This window comes from Labrus bergylta, chromosome 20 (genome assembly GCF_963930695.1).
Source record: "Labrus bergylta chromosome 20, fLabBer1.1, whole genome shotgun sequence".
Classification (NCBI taxonomy): Eukaryota; Metazoa; Chordata; class Actinopteri; order Labriformes; family Labridae; genus Labrus; species Labrus bergylta.
Genome location: NC_089214.1, coordinates 10,173,414 through 10,200,418, shown reverse-complemented (window position 1 = coordinate 10,200,418; position 27,005 = coordinate 10,173,414). Strand labels below are relative to the sequence as shown.

The following is a 27,005-nucleotide window of genomic DNA, read 5'->3' as shown; positions in this document are numbered from 1 at the left end:
TGTTCCTCTAGTGTCCACTAGAGGCTGTCTCCTGCAGTGAGTCAATCCCCATAGAGCCCCCATAGATGTTATATTGTCCAACTTTCCAGCAGAAATAAACATATTAACAGCCTGGAACAAAACTGACTTCTCAGTCAAACAGTATGGGCTGATTTTTTTTTACAACTCACCTGTTTACATCATATTAAGGCTTAAACATAGATTAATACAAAAACTACATTCATAATGTAAATATTGCTTTATCTTGTATATATCTTATTTTAGTAGCCCTACTTGGTACTTATTGCTTATTTTATTTCCGACTGCTGTATTGTTAGAAGAGCAACGGTAACACCGAATTTCCCCCTGGGATTAATAAAGTATTTCTGATTCTGATTCTAAACTGAACCCGAATTAGGTGTGTGGGCTCTTTGAGTGACAAGTACGGCTGCACCTTCAACAACTGGGGCCTCAAAGGGTAATGACTGTTCAAGTAATAACGTGTTGTGTTTTTTAACAAACCATTTACAAATCCAGCCCTGAGAGGACGTGTATCTGTAGATTTTTGAAGAATCAAATTCTAATCAAATGTGCAATTGCAAATCAATGCCACCGTTCTGTGTTTTATTCTGAAGTGGGAAGCAGGTGACTTTGGGCCTGTTGGTGCAGCTTGACACTTCCTCCCGCCTGCATGTCCCCATCAGCCCCGACCAGAGAGAGAGAGAGAGGGAGAGAGAGAGAGAGAGAGAGAGAGAGAGAGAGAGAGAGAGAGCTGCACTGAGACAGGGGGAGATAGACAGAAAGGGGGAGACGGGCGGGGGAGAGCTGCTCTGCGGGCTGTTTTCACGCCTCCTGCTGCCTTCCTTTGAGTTTTGCGGACTGTTTCGGAGCCTGCAGCCAGCTGAGAGTGTGAGTGACCCCGGGCTGAATCGCCGCTGCTGTCCGCCGCGCATGGCTCCGGATCGGCTGGGAACTTCTCCGTAGAACCGTGCGGGTCTGGTGCGTTTTGGACGAGCAGGAGACCGGGGGGAGGAGGGGGCTGCTAGCTGGATTATTACACACTACACACACACACACACACTGCCCACACACACAAAGCCCAGAGGACTAACCCCCGGGCCTGGCTGCGGGTCGCGCTTTTACGCAGCGTCTTTTTCTACGCTTCTTGAACTCGTCTTTTAAATGCTGGAGAAGGATCCGGGGGACGACAGGAGGACACCCGGCGGCGCAGCAGCGACCGTCTCCGACTGAAAGGGAATATGTGGCTCTCCTGGCTGACTTGTGCACTTCTGCTGGGAACTTTATGTGCAGGTAAAGAGAGAGAGAGAGAGAGGGGGAGAAAGGAGCTTGCCTGGCGGGTCGTGTTGTTTGTTTTGTGGGTGAAAGGGCTGCAGGTTGCAACACTGCAGCCTGCAAACATCACACACAGCGCACGGGCTCCTGCACAGCATGCTACAAACATTTGTACTGTTTTGCATTAAATACGCGTGTACTGTGGCGTTTTGGCGTCACATACACGCGTGAAAACAAGAGTACACAGCTGATAAATGCTTTAATTGTTTCCCCTTGCCGAATCTCGTGGACTGATTTAAGAAAGATTTCCTGCATGCATGGAAGCTGGGTCTGTCTCTGTGTTGTAGTGTTTCTCCTGCAGTAGCACATGGCGATAAAAGGAGAGCAGGGCTCATGCAGGCTGAGGGAGGAATATAATGCAGGTTTTTTTTTTATTTTTTTTTAAGGAGTTCCAGTTTGATCTTGATTTATCTTCATTTAAACCTCCTCCCCGGACTCAGTGTGAGGAGACGAAACCGTGCATGTTGTGTCTGTGCTCACCGAGCTGCTGTGGCTGCAGATTAAAGGTGGACTGAGGATAGTGAACGTGCCAGTGTCCTCATTTTGCACCGAATGAAGGGAGATGGTATGTGTGTGTGTGTGTGTGTGTGTGTGCGGGTCTCACCGCGAGTGTTGACCGAGGATTGTGAGGAGCATCATGAGGACGCGTTTGATCCGTGTTTTGATCGGGTCACTTCAGTGCAAGCCTGCATTTGCATTCACTGTCAGTTGTGTTTGGCTGCATGTCGGGGGGGGGGGCTTGGCTGCTTCTGTGTGTGTGTGTGTGTGTGTGTGTGTAGCTGCACACTGCTGCTCCATTGTCTGCTCAGGCATGCAGGCGGATCGATACTCGATCAGCAGAGCGCTCGCGGAGAGCTCGCGTCTCAGAAACCACCGATAACCGGACAGATTTACTGTTGTTTTGGATCGTTTCCTCCGGTCCTTTTTTACTCCAACCACACGGCGGGTGGATGAATGGAGCGGCTGGCGCTGCTCGGTCATGTGGCCTCGTAGTAGAAGGAGAGGAGGCGTGCGCGCGTGCGTGCTGAGAAATACTACACAGACAGACACATGTGACACCAGAGAACATCCCATAATGTTATTCAGTTATATTACAGGGGTGGGTTTTATCAGGAGATGCAGGTGCCTACCTCTCCGCCATATTTAAAAAGGCTATTTGACTGGGCCTACAAACATGGAGGTCATCACCTTCTTGTCCTGTTTGTGTGGTCGCTGTGTGTTTGTGTTGAGTCACACGTTTTCAGGGAAATGTCAACTTCCTTGAAATGTCAAAGCCAGAGGTTTACTTTATTTTTAAGCATGAACAAAAACAGCTGCATCATGAACATAATGCAAGTAAAAGCTGCTGCTGCTGTTACTGGAGTTTACCACTAGGGGGCGCATCAGAGATCTTCGTCAGTATACAACTAAAGCTACCTGATGTGTCGGATGTAAACGACAGACATTTAGTGTGTTTTACGTGAACTTGAATATCAATCGGTTTTGAATGGGTTTTTTAAGTATTCTGTTTTTGTTTCTGTAAACATCATGTCATGATTTTACTAACAGGGACAACCCCTCGTTTCCACTTGCGTATGTGACTGGTGTAAGTAGATCCGTAACCCTCTTGATAATCAACATCGGCAACTGAATTGAACGGAATAACCTATTGGCTAGTTAGGAGCCGGTAAGCGAAGCTGGCACACTGCCGTACGGTCTCTTCAAACCCAATGCAAAAGTTAAATTTTTTAATGACCGTATAAGCACATTCTGGACCAACGTATTATGGAGGGGAGGAGTTTCGCAGACACATTTGATAGCAGGGAGCTTCCCATAGGAATGAATAGACTTCAGGTTAACTTGCCTACGCATACATGGGTATATAGAAACAGGTCCTGTGCGGTTTGAGAAACTAATTTTCTTACCTGGAGAACTCAGAAAGAAAGCATGATACAGTAGCATGTATACGCCTTACCCTGGTTTCTGACTGCTGCCGACTACCTGCACAGGCGCGGCCTTAGCCAAGTTAACGCATATGCGAAACAAAAGTGACCGCGGCAACAAGAAGGTCTGAAGACGGTGTGAAGTTTTCTCTTTAGGTAACGAAAGCATTAAATATAATTGGACGTTTAGATGGTAGAAGGCACATACTGAGCACTGAGCACAAAGACTGAAGTGCACAATCGTCAAGGTTGCGAGCAGCTGCATAATGTCTTATACTATATGTGCCTCTGCGTCATCAGTCTCTTCTACAATGATTTCAAAGTCGTGACCGCTGTTTTGACTTTCTGTCTTGTAACGGGCTGAAAGGAGGCATTTCATCAATAAAGAGTGCATGTAAACATTCTGACTGAGCAGCATTACAAATCAGCTGGTCTGCCTTTGTTGGTCATGCAGAAGCATGAATATTAATTTAATTCAGTTTTATAACCAGATAAAACATTTCTCACAGGAGCTTTAACTGAGACCAGATTCTGTGGTCTGTGAGGTGATGTCATATCGAAGTGTGTCCACCACAATTTGTTGAGAATGTCCCTGGCAGGCTCATGTTGCTATTCTAAGGGATCCCTACAGAGAAATACTTTTTTGTTACTGTGGAAGAGTTTTGTTTTTTCACTCTACAAACACACCACACTACCCTGATAAAAACAGAGGTTTTACCTCAAAGAACACAGGAGATGTTGCTCTACAATTGGCTCGATTGGTTTGTTTTTGTGTGTTATTCTGTGTGACTTTAGTGTATTTAACAGATCCAACACAATGTTTGTTCAACACACGTTAATAATTGATGTGAAAACGTTATATTTCTTTTGTACCTTTTGCAAAAATGAACAAAAATACAAGTGAGGTTTTTGATTTAATGTCCAATAGTTTGATAAACTGTTATGTCTTATTGTCTCACGTACACTTTTAGTTTATGTTGGACAGATTTTAGGGGTATGAACGATTTCAACAAAGCCCAAAAGACAACATCACAATCAGCAGAAATATAAATGCTGAAGGTCCAGTTTAAAGGGTTTAGTCTGATTCTGAAGCTCTGCATTGATTTATTACAGCTCACACTTCAATATTGTTCACTTAAGTTTATTGTAAGACTTTTACATGAGAAAAAGTGAAGAGGTTTTTTTTCTTCCTGATGTTTTTATTCAAAATAGTTGGATAACATTTAAGTCGGGTAATTAGATGTTTGTGTACGTTCCTGCACCAAGATATTTATTTATTTTAAAGATTCACAGTTTGTTTGTGGTGGCTACTATGAGGATGAAATATGTTCCAAGAATACACACACACACAAAAGCTACGTGTATGTGTGTTTTACAATATGAGCCCTGAAGAGCTGCAGCAGCAGGTTTCTGAACAAAAGGGAATGTTTATCGGCTGCGGTTCTCCTGCTCACAGCTCTACCTCTCGATCAATACAACACACACACACACACACACACACACACACACACACACACACACACACACACACACACACACACACAGGAGAGGCAAAACCCACCACAGCAGCCTGATGATGAATTCAACATGGATACTGAACTGATCTGGGATTTCTAATCAATACAAACATTTCAGAATTTTACATTTCTGATCATCGACTGCGCTTCACCATCTCCGACAGCAGCAGTAGGTGGAGCTCTCACTCGATTTATTCCCCTAATATTTATTTCACACACAAACTGATCAGCTGTGGATTGGAAGTTTTTCAGTTGAAATGCATCCTGGGAGTTGTAGTCTATTTTTTTTTTTTTTTTTTTTTGTCTATTTATGTGCGACTTTAAACTTTAGTTTCTTCTGCGTTGTCACCTATCAGGTCGTTAAACGTTGATATGATTCTAGTAAAAATGTAAGTACATTGAACTATTTTGTTAGCTGGCCTCCTGCTTCAGTTTGTCGAGCAAGGTCATCGCATTTGCACGTCATACCCAATCTCAGTTTGTTCGCATCGGTTAGATCACATGAGATTTATATGAAATCACGTGAGATTTTAATAGGACAAAGGAGCTCTAATAAGGTGTTACACTGCTCCCTCTGTCACATGTCAAACTTTACATCCTGCATGAGTGATGAGCTGTTTTAAGGTGTTGGTGTGCTGTGTGTGTGTGTGTTTGAGATAAGAGAGGAAAATGTGAGAGTGTGCAGGTTTCTCTTTTTGAATATCTCATCACAGCAGTACAACAAGAGTGTACGGTTATTGCACATGACAGCATTGTGTGTGTGTGTGTGTGTGTGTGTGTGTGTGTGTGTGTGTGTGTGTGTGTGTGTGTGTGTGTGTGTGTGTGTGTGTGTGTGTGTGTGTGTGTGTGTGTGTGTGTGTGTGTGTGTGTGTGTGTGTGTGTGTGTGTGTGTGTGTGTGTGTGTGTGTGTGTGTGTGTGTGTGTGTGTGTGTGTGTGTGTGTGTGTGTGTGTGTGTGTGTGTGTGTGTGTGTGTGTGCGCTTGTTCAAAAACACATCAGGTAGTCACTTTAATCGCTGACGCACGGTTGTCCCCCCCTGAGTACAGTTACCTTTTGTACATGCGCCATAATAATATGACACACGTGACTTTACGTCATCATGAAGCGTCCTTTAGTTTACAAGGAAAATAAACAAACATACACAATCTGTTCAAATATGACACTTGATATGTAGTTTCAAAAAGTACCAAAGCTTTAAAAAAAACAACCTTCACATCTTCTGTCAAAAAGCTGCAGCCAGAAGATCAAACGTGATTAATGAGATTGAACGTGGTCAATATTCAGTTTTTTGAAGACAACTGTAGTTTACGTTAACAAAAACATTGGCAATGTTTAAGTTCTCAAACATTGCCAGCACCTTTGTGCGATCAGTTTGCAGGAGTTTGTCTGCAATATTTGGTCTTTAAAAATGGTAAAAGACCCAATATTGGATGTCTATGACTCTTCAAGTCATTGATATGGTTTGATTTTATTGGAATTGTATCAAACAGAACTTATTGTGGCAGATGTTAAAGACAGTCAATGTTTAAATCTGAGTTTTGTGTCTCAAAGCTGCAGCAAATTAAATCATTGTTATTTATGCGGCAGTGGAAACATGAAGCTTTGCTGATCTGCAGCATCCTGTGTTTGATGATTACATCTGCTGCAGAACACACAGAAGGAGCTTGCCTCTGTCTAACATTAGAGATCTATCAGGGATCTATCAGAGATCTATCAGGGATCTATGAGAGATTCATCAGATCTTTGAGATATCTACCAGAGATCTCTGAGAGATCTATCAAAGCTATTAGAAATATTTCATAGATCCAATAGATCTCTATTAGAGATCTGTAGATCTATCAGAGTCCTATCTGGAGTCCTCAGTGTTTATGGAGCCTGAGTGCTGACCTCTCACTACTAGGACTCCCTGCAGGGCCTGAACACCAGCAGGGGGAAGGAGGGGGGGGGGGGGGGGGCACACAATGGTAGAGGGGTTGCCCGTGGCTGCAGGCAAGATTTAAATGGGCAGTGTCTGTTTTTTTTTCTCCTCATGGCTCCCCTAAGATTGATGACAAGGAGGTCAAGAGGGGGAGGAGGGAGGGGGAGGGGGAGGGGGAGGTGCAGGGTCAAGAGCAGACCCAGAGGGAGAAACTGAATCCAGGTTCAACGAGGAGAGCTGCAGGAGCGTCAGATTTCTCATCCTGCACCAACCAGCTTCTGAAAAAAACAGACCTGAAACTGCAGGAGGAGAAGAGAACAGTGAGAGCTTCACAAGAACAACAAAACACAACAACAACAACAACAACAACAACTGCAAAGTTTGAAACAGAGGCCTACAGCAGAAAGCAGGATGAGCTGTTTTCAATGTTACTTCAGTAAACTCTGAGTTTAAGAATCACTTCTACAGCTTAGAGATCAGCCTTTATAAAAACACTAACCCCTTACTGACCAGTCAGGGGGACCAAGTGATCCCCCTGTCTGTGCCACCATCAGAAGTAGGCGCTGTGCTGTGTGTGTGGAGCTCCTACTGTTTCTCTATACACGTTGTGCTTATGCAACTCTGTAACACAATGTGAAATCACAGACTGGGACACCAATAATACGCCGTTGTGGAATCAATATGATTGTCTATAATATTGTATAATAATAGTGGAGCGTTGTTACGGCACTGTTGCAGAATTGCACTCTGGGCTTTACTGTTGACTCTGAAATGTCTCCACAGCTGTTGGACTTCCAGGACACACATTCAGACCTTTGTGTCGCATCAGGACAGGAACACTCTTCAGATTACTTTTTTGTCTCTGAAAGAATAATAGTTAATAAATAACTGACACGCTCTTCAACAGGAGTGAACTGTGTCTGCAGCTTTAATAAAGACACAGTGTATGTTTGCCCCCTTGGGTTTTCCTGGGACGTTTCTTCCTGCAGGATGTTTGTCCCTGCATCATCACACACTTTCAGGGCCTGACAGTTTCATGATCCTCCCCTGGGAGAAGACTGCTCACTCTGCAGACTGTTTGTGTTGTGAACTTGACGTTTTCACCCTGAGGTCAGACCTCCTCCAATGACGGATGACTTCTTTTACAAGCTCTTGTCTGTGTTTATCAGTCACAGTCACCCGAAAAAGTTTGATCCTGACACCTCACCTGCTCACAAGCTGCTGATGGATATTTTTAGAAACACACAGCTACTGGTGGGACTTCTGTTTTATGCCATCTTGCATGTGTCCAATGCTTTCACACATACACAAAACTGAAAGTTTTCAGAAGTATTCATCGTGAGCTGCATGTGTGCACAACTAGTAAACATCTTACTAGATTGATACCTGTTTTTGATGCCATGGCACCAAAAAAAGAACGCCCTGTTTACATGACCTTTTCAGCTGAAAACGGGTTTGAAAACAGAACCATCTCTGTCGGCGAGTAAACTGGCAATATGCTGTTCGTCTGAAAACGGAGACTTTTTATACATGCTTGTTAGGCCGTGAGTCAATAACCATGAGCGAGTAGGTGGACTACAACAACAATGGCAGATTCCCGTGTTGTTACCGTGTAAACATGGTCCAAGACATGGTTGATTTTTTGCAGTGTAAATTGCAGAAAACTCCTCCTCGGTCTGAATTGTACTAAAAGTACTTATTTTTTTGTGCAATTTACGCTGTGCAGGAGTTTCACTGCAATTTCGGATTGGAGTTATTCCTCTTCTATAAACTAGAAATAAAATACATGTAGTTTTTAGAGTTTCAGTACTTTTCGATACCATGGATCATTTGAATAACGTAGATTGTATATTTTTCAAACCTGTGGTATCAAAAGAGAACAAAGGGATTTGTTCGATGTTCTTTAAGATTAAAAAAAAAGGGGAATTTTCATCACAGCTTTATGTTTATTTCAGTATTGTTGGTAAACCTCAATAAACACTGAGACTTCAGTTTAATGAAACAACCTCTGGTAATCACCCAGCTTCTCTTTTTTTAGTATTAGTTGTGTATTTGTTGTATGTTGGGTGTTTTTCTCATGTGCAGCTCAGACGTCGGCAGTGTGTTTACAGTAGCCGAGTTGCAGAGTCCACGTTTCATTACACTCATTGCTCTCTGTAATATACGACCAAAGCTCCTCTGACCTGCTTCCTCAGCAATCAATACTGCTGGTGGAGGAGGAGACCCTGTTTTCATTTCTCTCACACACACATAGGGACACACACATCGTATCGTATCATTATCTCTAAGAGAGGCCTGCAGAGATTTTTATAGAAGCAATTTCAGCAAACACTTTCTGTAAAGTACTCTTGAAAGCCTCACATACTCCAAACAGAACCTGAACACGCCACGGGTAACAACAACACCAACTGATTGTTCACAGAATTCGACCTTTACATTTCTTTTGTATAAATCTTAAAGATTTGCAATGAGAAATTTGTCTCATTTGCTTTGACCTTAAAATCCTCACAATCAGGACCAGTTCTGAAGGTGGTCACTGATTTATGGAGTTCTGTGCCTCATAATCTGGATTCAAATCTCAATCTGACTCTTAGTTTGGAGTAAACAGGAGAGCATCTGAACATTAAAAACATTGAGCTGTATTTTAGTACGGATCCCTGGACTGTATTGATGACTAACTTTGACAAATATTAACACAGTTTTAGTAACAGAACAAAAAGACGCCACAGTTATCGAATGTTTCACGCTCTTTAAACACGAGCAGATTTTGACAAACCTCTGAATGATTTCGGTGATCTAAAACTGGTGAAATGTTGTTTTCAAAGGGAACAATTCTTATCAAATAATGAATCAAATTGGTCATAAAGGTATTCAGACATTTGATACACCAAAAGACAAAATCTACAGACACGGTTTCCTTCAAAAGTCCACCTGACTCTTCTGAAGGAGTTCCTCAGGGAACACTGCTCAGTCCTCTGTGGTGTCATAGCTTGAGTGTTGTTGGATTTTTTCCTTTGTTAATTTAAGATCAAGTCATTTAAAGGCAATAATTTCAAGGCGAGGAGTATATTTAGTTTTTTGATTTGATCTATCCTATGCACCTTTTAGTATTTAAACATTAAAATACAAGCTGTTACTTCATGATGTTACTGCATATTGTGTATATTTTTAATTTGCAGTCAAATATTGAACCGCCTCTGAAGCAGTTTGGATGTTCAGAGAAACCTTTCATAAATTAGTCCTGCTGAGCTGTGAGCAGTCTGCCAATGAGTATAAACCTAATTTTATGGCCAGGACTGTCATCATAACTCTCTGTAAGACACACAAACACACACACTCACACACACATACTTTGGCAAACATGCAAAACACACACAGAGAGAAACACATAAAAGTGATTAGCAGAGAGCTGGTGAGGTTGTGTTTGTTCTGGCTGCAGTGGAGAGAAAGACGAGCAGCTAAAGGCTCTGAAACAGCCTCTCACTTCATCAGCTATTTCATATTTTTATTACTAACACATTAACTCGACAGCATGATCACCGCAGTAAACATAAACTTAACAGGGGTTTCTAAGAGGTCGAACAGAGTGTTAGATTTATTTAACTCTGTGAGCACTATATGATGAACACTGAGCTAATCACACTATGACTCTTTTAAAAAAAATCAGTTATTGATCCTGTTAACTTGTCTCTCTGTAGGTTGCTACTTGATGTATGTAGTGATATGATGTTCAGCTTGGAGCTCTGCTGTAAGGGTCTCTTTATATGATATAAAATGTGAGTTGATTGATTGATTAGTTTTCGTAACATGAACTTAAAATCCAAAACATTCCTGCATCTTCACCAGAACCCAAGACACTACTTATACACATCTGCTGACACAGGACACAGATCATCATTTAATAAGATTACTCTTTTAGGATCACGCTCTATATACATTATATTTGACTGATGATCAGTCGAGGCAGAGTGTACAATGCTTCCCAACAGACCAATCACAGGGCTTGTGGATTTGATGTGTAGTTATATTATAGAGGAGGTGCACGTTAGGCTATGCTGTAGGCGTCTGCATTGGTACAGGGCTGCACAAATCTTTGGCATATATGCTAGGTCGCAGATTCAACTCGGAAGTATAACTCAGGCTTTAGATGGAGAGAGTGAAGAATGAAACATGTTTTTTTTTAACCTTTAGGTCTTCACCTGCTGCAGATGTTTTCATACACACAGTTACAGATAAGTCTGCTCATTGAAACGTGCTGAATAAGTCAGTAAGTAGTCAGTTCATGTTCATTCAGTGACAGGTGTCCAGTCCTCTGTTGGCTTTTAACTAACAAGCTGTGTGAACCAATGTGTGTGTTAGAATCTGTGCTACTGTGTCAGAGTGTTAGTGTGTGCAAGTATGTGATAGAGTGGGTTAAAGTGTTAGTATGTGCTAGAGTGTGTTGATGTGTGTTAGTGTATGCTTATAAGTGTGTGTAAGAGTTTGTTTTAAATGTGTGTTGGAGTGTGTGCTGGAGTGTGTTAGATTGTGTAAGTATGTTGGAGTGTGTGTACCTGCACAGATAGTGTTATCTTGCTGTTTGGACCCAAACACACAGATAACAATGGAGCACAGGGCACTTTATCCAAACACACAAACACACTCTGCAGGGATGTGTCCAGTTCTGTTCAAACCGTCCAATCAGAGCACAGCGTTTCCTCTCATGGTTCAGACTGGGAGCAGTAAAAGGCAGAGTGTTGGTCTGCATTGTGTTTGCTGGGCTGTAAAGTTTGGAGCCTGGCGGTGACAGATGGGGGGGCTCTCTTTCATTGACAAACCGACGGCTCCCAGGGGCCCAGACTGCCCTCCTTCTCCCCCTCCCCCTTCTGCTCCTCTCATTTGTTCCTCTCTTCTCTCCCTCGAAGTCTACAGGAATGACTCTCCCTCTTTGCTGCCATTTGTGCAGGGACGGACGGGGGGCCCAGTCTGGGGGAGTGTGGTCCTGTCTGGTCTGCGGGGGGGCAGATGTTGTCTGGACAACAACAACAAAACACACACACACACACACACACACACTCTGACGCTGGTTCTCTTATCTGGTGGTTCCTCTCCTGCAGCTGGGATTTGTTTGGGTTGCATCAGAGTGAAGAAATCCAGTTATCAGCTGTTAAAACGGGACAAGTCACATGCACTCTTTGCCTTCTGGAAACTAACTCACATGTGCTTTCTGTAAACTGGGTCTGCTCATGCTGGATGGAGGTTGTCAAAAATGTCAAAACACGTGTTTTAAAAATGATTTATTGATCGATTGGATAGAAAGGTACCAAAGCTTTAAAAAAAAACTACATCTATTTCATAAGACAGGTGTGCAGGAGAGGAAAGAATCCATCAAACACTGCCGGTAAACTCCTGCAGACAGTCTGAATTGTACAAGTACTTTGTCAATATTTGGGCAATTTAAACAGAGCTCTTGTTGTCATGGTGTGTATTGAAGCAAGTGTCCATATTGATTAATTTTTACTTCACTCGTATCAAAATCTAAAATTCTTGTATTTTTATAACCTCATTTGGTTGCAGCAATTCTCAAATGTTTTAAAACAATACAATCTTTGTTATATAAGGATCAATATGATCTTAAAGTACCAAAGCTTTAAATAACTACATCTATTTCACAAGATGTGTGTAGACCGTGTGTCTAAATCGCCCCTGAGCAATGTTCCATTCCCAAATGTTACCAACATGTTTGCAAAATGCATATGGCAGGAGTTTGACTGGAATTTGTGGAAAACTGAAAACCGGAAATTACTCAATATTGGGTGACTTGGGTGACTATTGTTTGTTGCAGGGGTATCTAACCGGTATTATTATTGTTTGGTTTTACAATGCGGGGTACACCAAAAGACACATTTAGGTCCCAGTGGGTTGTAAGATGTTTTTTTTTCTATGTTTAAGGGTATCACTGAATGAGATGCAGGACCCCACTCAGGTTTATAGGTGGACCCTAAATGTGGTGTCTTCTGGGTGTTCTCTGGATTTTTATAGGACGTGTCATTGTTCTATTTGGGTCTACCACAGTTTTTTATTGGGCCCCAAAATGTTAGTCATTATTCTGGAGTTTCTTAAAGGTCTGCATTGTTTTGATCTGAATACTTGGAGGTTGGATCTTGGTTGTGGTTTAAGCTGTTTTTTTTAAAAAGAGCTCTCTGTTCGACCCCAACATCTCCTACAGTATTTTTAAGGGTTCGTTAGGGTGTTTCCCGGCTCACAAAACGATCCATCACAATATTTTAGGGGGTCCTCAAAAATCTTTGATATTTTTAGAAGCTCAGAGATTTTTTTTTTAGATATTCCAGGGTCATTAGTATCATCATGGACTTTGTAAAAGGTGATCCATGAATGCATCTGGATACTTTAAGGGAGGGCCTTTACTGGGACTCCATGTGGGGGTTTGTGGGGTTCTGTGATTTTTAGAGGTCAGATATATTTTAGATGTTTGTGCGTGAATTCCAGTTCTGACTTTTATGCTTCCTAAAGGGGCATTTAGTGATATTATCTTCCTTATATCAGGCTGAAATGTTTCAGGTATCCTAAATGATCATTATTTTATAGCTGGTTCTCATGATCTTTCTATGGGGGTTTAGTTGTTGATTGGGGTTGCTGTGTGGTCTTTAGGTTTTCTTTGAAGAGACTAAAAAGACAAACAAGATTTTCCCAGCTGTGGTTGGATGCTGGTACTCTAGTTTTTGTTATCCAGAAGCTGATGAAAACAGAATTGACTGTATGAGGTTATAAATCTTTGCTTTCCTCTGATTTGTCAGATTCTGCTGTAACAGAATCTGATGCCCGCTGACTCGCTCACAGGGTTGCAGCTGTTTGCAGCTCTCAGGTTTACAAATATACAGATGTTGGCCATAATTCAGATTCTTCCACTATGAGCATATGTTCAGAGTGTGTTCCCTAGAGAGCGAGCGAACAGATGGCTGCTGGTTTAACGAAGAAGCTGCAAAAGCATTGTACAGAAGTATACACAGGAAATCTGTGAGGACTTCAGATCATAAGTACATGAGTAAAGAATTCAAAGACAACAGTTTTCTTTTGTACCAATGATGGGAAAGACGTCCCAAACAGTGATCACTTTGTACATTCAAAAGGTTTGAAAATAAGATTACAGTAAGGTTGTGTCGATAACAGAATTTTAACCGACTGACAACATCAATACCTGTTTGATACCACGGCAACAGAAATAGAAGTCTCAGGCGCACAAAATTGGGTCATTTCATGTTTACAACCACCAACAATTGCAGACAAACTCCTGCACGCTGTCTAAATTGCACAAATATGTTGACAACAGAAATGTTGCCAACTTATGTGTGCACTTTAGACGGTGCTCTCGTTCTCTCTCTCACAGAAGCTTTTGGTAAAAAAAAAGAAAATGACTGCGCTGATTTTTTAAAAAAACTTCTTGATTATGTGGATCATTAAAATAACATTCATTTTAAAACATGTGGTATTGGAGCATCAAAAATGTTGGCGACCTCAGATGATAGAAAGAATAAAACATCATGACTTTCATGTTTTTTAGATTTTTATAATTGAACACAATCACACAGCAAAGTAAAAGATTGAGGCAGAGGTAGACCAGCAACTCCTATTTTCTGTGTAAGATTACTTTTTTTAAACAGATGTAACAGATGTTACATCAGTCTCTACTAACACACCAGACTACATTGATAAAAGCAGAGATTTTACCACAGAACACAGGAGTGGTTGGTCTACCTCCGCCTTGGTTCGTTTATGAGTTCTATTGTGTCACTTAGAACAAGACAAACCCAAATTGAAGAGGTAGATCAACTCCTGTGTCCTGTGAAAAAAAATCTTTTGTTTTTATAAATGCATGTCTGGTGTGTTTGTTGAAAGTAATGTCAGAGCTGTTTGTGGTTAAAAAAAAGTATCTTCCTATTATTACCAGTTAGTCCTTTAAAAGTCAAAATCAGACCCAGTTTGGCCCAGGGTTAAAACTACCAGATCATTCAGAACTTTATGTTCTGTTTAGTTTTGCAAAACAAACCAAAGTTTAATTTTCTAAAGCTGATATTTGGATGAAAATAAAACATCTGGATATACAGAAATGAAAAGATGAGTAGAGTTAGTCTCTCTCTCTCTCTTTGTGGTCTGCTCTCTGCAGCGATGAGGCCGCGGTCTCCGAGGTCAGCTCTATTGTGTGCAGCTCTGTGTGTTGTCAGGGCCAACACACTGTGACTGATGGCACTTAAAGCTGCTGTGTGTGTGTTTGCAATTAAGTGTGTGTCTGTCATTGTGTGTGTGTCTGCATGGAGCTAGAGTGAGCGAGCAAGATAATGACGAGGTCTTATCATTTTCAGAAAGAGTTCAGCAGTGTAGAGACAGATTTCTTAGAGGCTATAAATAGCTTCTGTGTGTGTGTGTGTTTGTGTGTGTGTGTGTGTGTGTGTGTGTGTGTGTGTGTGTGTGTTTGTGTGTTTGGGGAGGGGAAGACCGTTTTGGGATCCAGCTGGATGCGAGCCAGGACTCGGCTGAGAGGAGGAAGAGAGTAAAAGTGAGGAGAGGAGAGAAGAAGAGTCTGAAGAGCTCGATCAGTTCCAGAATGTAGTAAAATTTCAAATCATTTATATTCTGTGTGATCATTGTGATCAACAAAACCACTCCGTGATGTCAGCTGATCGATGAAAACTAATTTTGCATTGAGTTCGACTTTGATTAATGAGTTTATGATGGATATAGTCATGACGTCACCTCTTGTTATGTCTTGCTGAGAATCTTTGATGGCTTCTCTCTTCCAGCAGTCAAATGGATTAAATATGTTCCTTAAGTTTTTTTCCAGATTTGTTAACTAATAAGAGAAATGATTGATATCATTAACCTTAATGATATGTCATTTTCTTTACAGATATATATCCCCTCTTTGCTTAGATTAAATAATATTAATAGTAATACATTGTACTTATTTAGCACTTTTCTGAAAACTCAGAGACGCTTTTCAGTGTGAATGGTTTCGGACATTTGTTCCAGCTAAGGTTGGCTACACACTTGAAGATTTTAAAATAGAGACCACAAACATGAGGACAGTTTCAACAAATTTTTAAAATGATTCTCCTCCGACACGCACGCACCAGACGATTCAATCAGACCATGAGACATCACACCAGCTGTTTGTAGTAATGACTTCACAGTAAAGATTCCACAGACAATGAGATCTCACGAGAAGCTCTCGTTATCAAACGTGACTTAAGAAGAAAAACAGATATGGAGGATTCCACAATTCTACAATTCCCTTAGCAGACACTTTTATCCAAAGCGACGTACATCAGAGAGTAAGTACAACACAAGCAAGGATCTAGAAAAAAGGGAACAATGTCAGTAAGAGCAAATGATCAACGTCATCAGCTGGCAGTTCTGGCATGTGTTCCGTTTTGCAGCAAAAAACAATAAAAAGAATAACGGGTGAAATCCTGGCTGAGAAGACGGTTTAGACACGGGGTGCATCCGAATTGCCAAGTACCTACTCAGTCTGTCAGTAGGCAGTAGGCAGTAGGCAGTACTATCCGAGCTGTATGCTGTTTAGTACCTACTTTTCAGTAGGCGCGCACAGTAGGCAGATATTTGTTCCTACTTCGTCTGATTCATTCAGTATGGAAGTGGCGTCATTTACGTTACCCGAACCGGCCACATCCACCCGTTTTTTTGTTTTTTTGTTTAGCTTTATTCAAGAAGATGCGTGTATACAGTCAGGTAAAAAAAAAAATATATATATCACAATTTAAATCAAGTAAAAGACAGATTAAATAACTAAATAACATACAGTACATCAAGGAAAGTACAAATGAAAGACAGTAATATACAGAATATAAAATAAACCAATACAGACACATTTAAATAGTGAATTCATTCGAGAGGGGAAAGGTTTTATAATAATGCAGACATTTGTTATATTTTCTGGTGTTAATTAAAAGCAGCGATTTCAGTCGGGACTTTAACTCTAGATTAAAAATTGATTCAATTAATCCACGCTCGTTTGTTTTGATTTTGAGGCGCACATGAAGTGACGATTTGCACAGCATTATGGGTGGTAAAATGCAATTAATTTCCTGAAAGGATGCATCCGATCCATACTGCATAAAACCCGGAAGTTAGTATCCATGCTGAATGACCACGAAAGTTCAGTATACTGAAACTCCCTACTGAAAAGTACGCACTGCCTACTGAACTGTGGCTATTCGGAAACAGCCACGGCCTTATCAGTCACAGTGCGAGTTGTGACGCTTCCCTCATTGGCTATTGCGGGCATTCTGTCGGAGGCAGCCCAGTTTGGACTCATAAATATTATTCATGTTTGGTATTCATGATTACAGATCAGGGGAGGCTCCTTCAATCCCATAATCGTCTCGTGTGTGTGTGTGTGTGTGTGTGTGTAGCCAGCCTTAAAGTTTTCTGGAGTCTATTTTCCCACAGGGTACTTTTACCCCTGTCAGTCAAATCTGTGATATTTGGTTTTGCTTATAAAATAGATAAAAAAAAATTTAAACTGCTGTTTCTGTGAATATTCAATTAACTAAAAGTGAAGTGAGACCACCAAAGCTTCACTCGCTCACGCTAAATCTTCGGTCAAAATTGAAAAAATGCCAAAGAGTGCAAAAGTTGACCAGCAGCATCTGTGCTCTGAAATGTTCCACTTGAAAATTGATCATAATAACCATTAATTGTGTGTGTGTTTGTGTCTTTGTGCATGTGCTTTTGTGTGTTTGTGTGTGTGATAGACCTTGATTTCCTGCATGTGCATATCATGAAGGCAATTAATGATTTGGGCCTATATGTCTGTGAAAAGTTCCCATGGCTTTGCATCTCATATGTTGCCCTCTGATCTCAGTAAAATATGCACACACACACACACACACACACACACACACACACACTTGGGCGGCCAGATGCTCGTGTGTGTGTGTGTGTGTGTGTGTGTGTGTGTGTGAGACCCCTGACCCTGGTGTCTGGAGCACACAAAGGCTCTTAATAATTGTTCTGTGGTCATTTAGCATGATAAAGTCGCTCACACACACTCTGAGAGATCTGCATTTCACACACGTCTGTTTCCATATCATCTAGGAGACCCATTAGGTCATAGGTCACACACTTTCACACATGCATGCAGTTCAGACATGTAAATGTGTGTGATGTGATTGTGTGTCTGGGTCGTTGCAGCTGGAGGATGTGTGTGTCTGAATCCTCTCTCTCTCTCTCTCTCTTTTCTCACACTCTCTCTCACTCACTGCTTTTCATAACAAACCTGCAGCTGTCATAGTTTAAGACCTCGGAGACAAAATCTGAGCTCTGCACAGAAACGTTTGTGCTGGAAGGCTGTAAGATGGTCTGCTCTGCAAAGCTCTGCAACTTCTCTATCAATTTTATTATCACTAAGATCGATCAACGAAAGACACGTCCTGTTTGGACATATTTCAAATTGACTGAGAGGTAGAAACAGCTTTGAAATATCAATATGTAGGATATCTCCTGAATTAAGTCATAACAACAGAACGCAGAAAGATTTCAAGACCGATGCAGAGCTGGCTAAACACTGAAGCTTCCATGTCTGAAATGTGGCAACCTGCATGCACATTGACTATACGGAGGATGTAGCAGGGGTAGACAGCTCTCTACAATGTTTTGAATTTGGACTGCAGTACCTATTTTAGACCCTATGTGTCCGAGTTACATACTGCTCTTTTTATCTCTAAATTCTCATCTGAGAAAAATACAGATTTGAATCAGACGTGACTTGTTTACATCAATATAAATGTGAACGTGAGCTCAGCCGTGATTTGTACCCGAGTATGAGAAGTTACTACAGCTGCTACAGCTAGCTGTGAGGGGAGTTTTTGGAGCTTGGAGACCCCAACACATCGACTATGCGGTGCGTTCCCTCAAATTCAACGACTTGTTCAATACTATAGTTATTGGATGTGCTTCCTCCTTTGCATGAAGCAGGAAGTGTCTTTTCTGCTCATGTTGCACTTTGTGTCGTCATTATTTTTTTTAAGTAAAGCTTAGCTGCAGGTCGCTTGCTGCAGTCTGCCAGGATACTTTTCTTACAGCTTTATTAACACGCTGCGTCGCACATGACGTAATGTGACGTCAGCTCAGCAGGCTGGCAGATAAGTACAACTTTGATTTAAAGTTCTCAATACTCACCAAGGTTTTTACCCTGGAAGATTTATGCTGCTGTTAATAATTCCACAGATGTTAGAAATGGAACTATATCAGGTTGGAACTAGTTCGTGTGTGTGTGTGTGTGTGTGTGTGTGTGTGTGTGTGTGTGTGTGTGTGTGTGTGTGTGTGTGTGTGTGTGTGTGTGTGTGTGTGTGTGTGTGTGTGTGTGTGTGTGTGTGTGTGTGTGTGTGTGTGTGTGTGTGTGTGTGTGTGTGTGTGTGTGTGTGTGTGTGTGTGTGTGTGTGTGTGTGTGCAGTGGCCTCGGCTCGTTCGTCTCTTGTTGAACTTTGTGTAACTCGCTGCTCAACTTTTTAATTGAAAAAGAAGTTGTACTAAATGTCAACTGACACACACACACACACACACACACACACACACAAACACACTCGCTGACAGCTGCCTGGCCCATTAGCTCACACATCTCCATGGCGACCAGAGTTGACCTCCAGAATACTGATGAGGGTTCAGACGAGGTGCTGAGCTCCTCTGTGTACTCTGCTACAGTACTGTTACTACGAGGGTCGTCATGATACCGGTTTTAAACTTTGATAGGATTCTAGTAAAAATCAGAAAGTCCGAGACACTAATGTTGGCTAATTTATTGTTTGTATTGATCAAAAATCGCAAACTCCTGCAACACCGTCTAAATTTCACAAAAACATCTGCAACGTGTCTGTACTTGAATTGTTCATGGACTCATTCCTCCCCTATCTAATGTCGTATCAGAGCTGTGACATCACTGACCTGAAGTTTAACTGCAGCTGTGACTGCAACCATCACAGCTGCAGTGTGTGTGTGTGTGTGTGTGTGTGTGTGTGTGTGTGTGTGTGTGTGTGTGTGTGTGTGTGTGTGTGTGTGTGTGTGTGTGTGTGTGTGTGTGTGTGTGTGTGTGTGTGTGTGTGTGTGTGTGTGTGTGTGTGTGTGTGTGTGTGTGTGTGTGTGTGTGTGTGTGTGTGTGTGTGTGTGTGTGTGTGTGTGTGTGTGTGTGTAGAGGGTGGGTGGTGATGGGAGGGTCAGTGAGTACTCCCACATTTCCGGTTGCCTAGCAACAATTAATGCACAGATTGGCTGTAACATCTGTCACGGTGATCGCTGCCAAATAACGCTGCTCGCTCTGATTTTGCTCTCTCTCTGTCTCCACTCGTCTCCATCCAACTTTAGAAAAACTTCCACATCGTCCTCCTCTTTTTATTCTGCTGCTGTGATTGAATACCTTCATAAAAATACTTCACATGATTTATATATCACTTAAAAATAAGTTTGACTTTATCTCTGACTTTGTAAACTCATAGTTCATCACGAGTTGTTAAAATATTCTTATTCGAAGTTGAGCCTTTTTGTCTTCATTTCTTTTATTTGATAAATAAGCATTCAGGACACATTTTCTTAATCCTCTGATTTTATTATCTTCTATTTGTCATTTCTGAAACAAGTTGATTAACATCACAGACAGCATGAAATGAGGCTGGTGAACACACGGTCAGATTCTATCGCTTATCGGAGGAAGAAAACACTGAGGGTGATGAGCATTGAGATTTAAATGATAAAGTCATCACACAGTATGGGATTATAAAACAATAACCTTTCTGTTTGGGACTTCTTCAGAACACCATATTTCAGCCTGATGGTGTGGTTTTACTGGATGAAGCTGTTTCTCTTCTACCCTGCAGAGGGCGCTGTGTCCCATGAGAAACCAAGATTAACTGCAATTTATTATTTTCATACCCAAACCAGCACAAGTTTATTAAACTAAACAAATGTTCAGAGTTTGTTTAGGCTCAGGAAGATATCCTGTTTATGCCAAGGTCATTTTCCGCTTCAATTCTTTTTTGAATTTGAATTTATTTATTTAAAAGGGACAACGCAATTTAACATTGTTTCAATACAGAGCATGAAGCTGATGGGCTGCATAAAGAGTACATAGCTATTGCTAATTTCCAACTCTTGTCCCTAGTTTGATGCCACATGACATAAAACAATACAATATCTGAAAAGCCTGGCTCAGACTACAGGATATTCGTGCCCATTTTGATTAATTTCTCACTGATGTACCAGGATGTATATCTTACTTTGTTAGCTTGATGCGAACACCAACCTGGAAAATGCAAGTGGCTAACAGAATCAGCATTGCAATAAATTTAGCTTAGGAAACGTTCTATTTCCATTTTATTTATAAACTTTAAAATAAAAAATGCTGACTCATGCTATTCTGGTCCTGCTGCAGTCAATGCTCAGATCCTGTGACATTGCATGAGTCGCTCTTAACTGTATGTCTTCCTGGGACGTCCCCCTTTGCTGCTTCCCTTTGGGTGGTGGCGTGAAATGCTTTTAAGGACGCATTTTTCCTTTGCCAATCGAGGCTCCTATCTCTTTAATGAAGAGGAACAAGTGAGCATGTGCAACTTATAATGAGAGTCAGTGGCGGCCTGGAGCACAATCGTACTTACTTTGCCCTTTTTTAAATTGGACATGTATGTTCAGAGATAAAACTAATTAAAAAGTCTTAGTAAGTGATGGTCTGTCTTTCCCATCGTGAGGAGTGGTTGTTTCAGTGGTCGAATCTCTACCATTAAGACAGTGTGAAGGAGTTTGCTTTCATTCTATAATGAATATATGTTCCCAATACTGGGTGTCTAGGACTGCTGTTTTTTGTTGCCGTGGTATCAAACAGGTATAGATATCAAATGGTTTAAAAACCATTCTGAAGTTTGAATTTCTTGCATCATGACAACTTTAACTTTGGGCAAAAATAATCTGTAGACCTTTGAGTATCTGAGTACAAACCCCCATCTGAGAACTGTAGATTGCGGATGTGGAAATGACAAACTCTTTATATAGTCCTCCATATTTCCCAGTGTAAATCTGCAAGAGGTCTAGTGTTTGTTTGTTAGAGTTACTGAGATCTCAAATCTAAGAGCCTCTTCATAAACAGAAGATAACGAACAAACAGAAAATCATCTCTGTGTGACGTTACAGACTGAGCTTTGCCAGAGACGTCATCCACATTAGACTTAATAAATACTATTTATGGAACAGGTGAAACAGTTTATACAGACAGAGACAACAAGGCACTACCTAGCAGACTGCTTGAAGCTCCCATATGTCATTCAAAGAGACCATTCTCCTGATGATATATGATATATTATAATATAATGTAAACAGGTCAGTTGTATAAAAATTCAGCCCATACAGTTGTCATAAAGAGAGAAATGAGCTATAGAGAGCAAAACTGTTTTTGTACCAGGCTGTAAACATTTTAATTTCTGCTGTAAAGTTGGAATTTTAACATGGGGCTCTATGGGGACTGACTCACTGCAGGAGACAGCCTCTAGTGGACACTGGAAAAAGTGCAGTTTTGTTTGCACTTCAGGATGAGCTTCGTTATTTATGTTAATATTCTTTTTTAAGTAACTAAAGTCAGTGTGTGTGTGTGTGTGTGTGTGTGTATGTGTATGTGTTGCTGCTTTGCTTCTTTGGTGGTGACCTCATTTTCAGCGACCTCAGAAGTCAAAAGTCACATCTGGCGCCCATAACTTCCTGAACACGAAGCTCTTTGATGAAGGACGATCTGTGTGTGTGTTTCTGTGTAGAGGTGTGTGTGTCTAAAGGCTCAAGTTGCCTAAAAAATTCCTCCTGCTCCTTTCCCCTCTCTCTCTCTCTCTCTCTCTCTGTTTCTCGCTTGCCCCCTCTCTTTGTGTGTGTGTGTGTGTGTGAGAGAGAGAGAGTCTTACAGGAAAAAATGCTATCAGATCAACTGTATGTTAATTGGTTAGCATCACAGATAACATAACTCCTCTGCTGTGAGGTCCCTTTACACTGACTTGTCTTCTGTGTCCGTGTGTTTGCAGGACTCAGCGATGGCGAGGTCGACACTGCCGAGTGTCTTTACTACAACGTCAACTACGAGATCGAGAAGACCAACCAGAGCGGCGTGGAGCACTGCGAGGGAGAAAAGGATAAACGCTCGCACTGCTACGCCTCCTGGAGAAACAACTCGGGCTCCATTGAGCTGGTTAAGAAAGGATGCTGGCTGGACGACTTCAACTGCTACGACCGGTACACACACACACACACACACACACACACACACACACACACACACACTAGGTCACGATACCAGGAGACAACTAGTAAAAATCCAAAGATATTGATACCTGTTTCAACACCTCAGCACCAAAAATGGAAGCACATTATTTAAACATCCTGTTTACAGCAGTAGGCATACATTTCCCATCATCCACTGCATCCCCAGCTCCCTCCCTTTCTCCCCAGTTTGACTGACAGGTGCTGTCTAAACACTGTCCATGTGTTACTTATTTAGGTAAACGCAGACTTTACTGACGTTAAACTTTTGATTCCAAAAATGAAAAACTCAATGACGACATGAATCCATTATTTCATTTAGTCGGTTTTTCAGTGCTTACCAGGCTTTTCAGTTGTTATTCCGAGATAACCACACTGGTTTTCCTTCCGATAAGAAGTTATTTTCAGTTGTTTTCATGTGATTTTGATAACTTGTATCATGGGAAAACCACTTTTGTTATCTCAACATAACGACATAAATGTGTGGAGAAGATGTAAAAACAACCAAAATGTACTTAAAAAGTCCTCATCACAAGATAAAAATCGCCTCATTGAAAGGATTATAATTCTTCGGGGTAAATTCACCTGTTTATTTTCCTTGTGGTATCCCAACATCATCAGTTTTTAGTTTCTTCTGAAACACATTTGCATTCAGACTCCTTTTGCTCTCGTCCAGAACATTTTTCTGTGATTATGAAACGGCTCTTCTTTATGGATCTGCAGCTTTGAAAGCGACCTGCAGCAGAGAGAAGAGTGGCTCTTTACATGATGCAACAGCTTCTGTTCTCCTCCATAATCACACTTTAAAGATCATACTGAGGCAGAGCAGAAAAGAGAAGGGAGGAAAAAATAATAAAACGTCTCTTTTATAACACTTTTATGCTCACAGCTTTTCCCCGGACGCGACTGATCTGCAGCAAGTTTCACATTTTCCCCGAGGCCTTAAAAAAAAAAAATTCTATTTGGGTCAAGTACAACTGCTGCCAGACTACTGTGGTAATACTCAGCATTCCCCAGACACTGTTTGATTGACAGGTCTGCTGTTTGGCTCCCTCGGCTATTTAGACTACACCGGTGACTGACAGAGTGGAGCATCGCTCAGCGTAACAGATCTCTGCAGCCGTCTACAGAGAAAACTTCATTCTGTCAGAGTACAGGAGAACAAAGAAGAACTACAGTCACCAGTACAGTCACGGGGACATGTCCTGTTGATAACGTCGAGTGGTAGTTTGAGTGAATCTGAAACAGCTAGTAACAAATGTGACTCGAGTAGTGAGATGAAGTAGCTCTGGTAGTTGAAGTTGTGCAGTGTAAGGCAGGGGCGTCTCCAGGATTTCTGGGCCCCTTGAACAGATGTCACATCGGGCCCCTCCACCACAGCCTCAGCTAACCCTATGATATTACTACAACACACCTCCATACACATATGACTTTTCAATACCACATACCGCAAAAGATCCAATCTCTGTTATTTTAGTGATCAAAACCATCGAAAAGTTCTGAAGCTGTAAAAAAAAACAACAACTGGTTCCTGAAGAGAAGAATGAGTCCATCAAAAATTGCAGGCAAACTGCTGGACGCTGTCGAAATAGCACAAATACGTTGGCACCGTTACGCTAGGGCTTCATTATAAAACATCTGTACAGAACTCTGTTACAAAACTTAAAACATCTATTTCATATTCATTCATATTTGTCGGAGCTTTTCTAATAACAGTAGTAGTTTTGGTAGTAGTAGCAGTAGTTGTATTTCAGCAGGGAACATCATTCTGGCCTCACATCTTTCTCACACAGACCTTTTCCATCAGTTTGGGTTCATATGAGGGGAGGGGAGGCCTTGGTATCCCAGAAGGCTTTGCTCTGTAGTTGCCGAGATTAGTGTGCACTCACTTTGTTCTGTTCCTGGACGATCTGAGAGGAGGGGAGGAGGAGAGGAAGGAGGAGAGGAGGATGGACAGGAGGAGAGGAGGATAGGAAGGAGGAGAGGAGGATGGGAAGGAGAAGATGATGGGAAGTAGGAGAGGAGGATGGAAAGGAGGAGAGGATGATGGGAAGGAGGAGATGAGGATGGGAAGGAGGAGAGGATGATGGGAAGGAGGAGATGAGGATGGGAAGGAGGAGAGGTTAGGGAAGTAGGAGAGGAGGATTGGTCGGAGGAGTGGATGATGGGAAGGATGAGATGTGGATGGGAAGGAGGAGAGGAGGATGGAAGTAAGAGACAAGGATGAGTAAAGGTGCAGGGACAAACCTGCAAAGAGAGAAAGGAGGAATGAACACAGGAGCTGAAATTCAGGATGGAGGTTAAAACAGATAAAAAGTGTAGTTTGGTCTGACAGAGGGAGGGCGGATGTTTCTGGGCTGAAAGCAGCCTGAAGGTGTAGAGACTGAAGGAGTTTCACATGCTGTTGAGATAAATGAGTCTCTGTGCTGATGTGAAGCCTCTGGTGTGTGATGATGAACAGTCTGACACAATCCAATCACAAATCTCTCGCTCTGTCTTCTCTCTGCAAGGATAAACATACTAGTTTTATTTAGTGATTCACTTCTTTTATACATACAAAATATTATAATGTCTCTACAAATGAATATCTTATTTGGTTGCACAGTGTTTCATACACACAGGGTGCGATCGTTTTTCCCCACACGGTTTTATTCTGCTTTATTCTTGTTGCCTTGTAACATAAATTATTATCTTGGTTGTACAAAAATGTGATCTTGTGTTGACAAAATAAGTTATGAAATGATCTTTCTTATTTTAACTTATTGAAGAGTTAATTTGCATGAACAGATAACACCCATTCTGGGAAAGAATACCTGAGTGTTGTAATTTACACTTTAAATTACTTTAAATGATCGTTTTAAAAAGATGATCGTTGATGACATTTTAAAAAGATGATCTTGTAAACATGTTCATGAGAAGTTTGCTTTTACTGTACAAGTTACAATCATTCAGTACTCTGTTGTAATTCACTGGACTGTTCAGAGTGAAACATCTTGACAGTTATTGGTTTTATTTTTAAAAAACATTTAGTGGACACATTTATTGTACTTTTGAAACATTAAGTTGACGCGCTCGTTGTCCCCAGATTATGAACACTAACCTGTTGTGCTTAGAATATTTTCAGCTGATGTTGACTGTGTGTGTCTCCGTCTCTCAGGCAGGAGTGTGTGGCCACAGAGGAGAGTCCTCAGGTCTTCTTCTGTTGCTGTGAAGGAAACTTTTGCAACGAGAGGTTCACACACCTGCCGGACGCCACCGGTCCACGTGAGTCCGCATTATGATTGGACAGTGAAGAGTCCCGTCTTTTGTACTATTAAGTGAAGCTTTGTGCATGTCATGGAGGGTCTTTACATTTAAATGACAATGTCTGGTTTTGTGCTTTTTTCTGGTGTGTGTGTGTGTGTTACAGTGATTAAAGCCCCGCCCAGCGTTGGCGTGCTAAGTGTGATGGTGTACTGCCTGCTTCCTGTTACCATGCTGTCAGTTGTTTTGCTCACTGCTGTATGGATGTACCGCCACCGGAAACCTCCCTATGGACATGTAGACATCACTGAGGTACACACACACACACACACACACACACACACACACACACACACACACACACACACACACACACACACACATATAAGGCTAAGACTTAAATGTTGGTGTAAAAAAAGAAAAAGTTACCCACATATTCATTGTATCTGCCATTGTATCACTGAAGATGATGGTGTTATAGCCCCCTTTAGTGGTGGTTTGCTGGTACTGCAGCTGTACTTCTGTCAGCTCATCACTCAAACACAGAGAATCAAGTTGTACAAAAGCAGAATCTTTTTCCGTCCACTCACAACATCATCACATCCAAAAACAATTCAATACAGAAACAATAATATTATAAAATTCCAATGATGACTTTCTAAATCTGAGATTTTCATGCTACAAAATCAAATAGTTTTTATTTTAATGTTCGTCATCCTTCTGTTGATATTCTTGAATTTGTGATTACATCAAACCCGTTTCTCCTCTCTGTTG

At 41.4% G+C, this 27,005-nt stretch overlaps 1 protein-coding gene across 1 annotated transcript in view; it reads left to right on the top strand.

The window, feature by feature from the left end:
- Positions 1–741: 741 nt before the first annotated feature.
- LOC109992920 (activin receptor type-2B) overlaps positions 742–27,005 on the top strand; it is a 36,803-nt gene continuing 10,539 nt past the window's right edge. The window contains exons 1-4 of the mRNA XM_065948734.1: positions 742–1,290; positions 22,754–22,961; positions 26,146–26,252; positions 26,398–26,543. Coding sequence (XP_065804806.1) covers positions 1,239–1,290; positions 22,754–22,961; positions 26,146–26,252; positions 26,398–26,543 — 513 coding nt within the window. The 5' untranslated portion in view covers positions 742–1,238. The remainder of the gene's footprint in view (positions 1,291–22,753; positions 22,962–26,145; positions 26,253–26,397; positions 26,544–27,005) is intronic.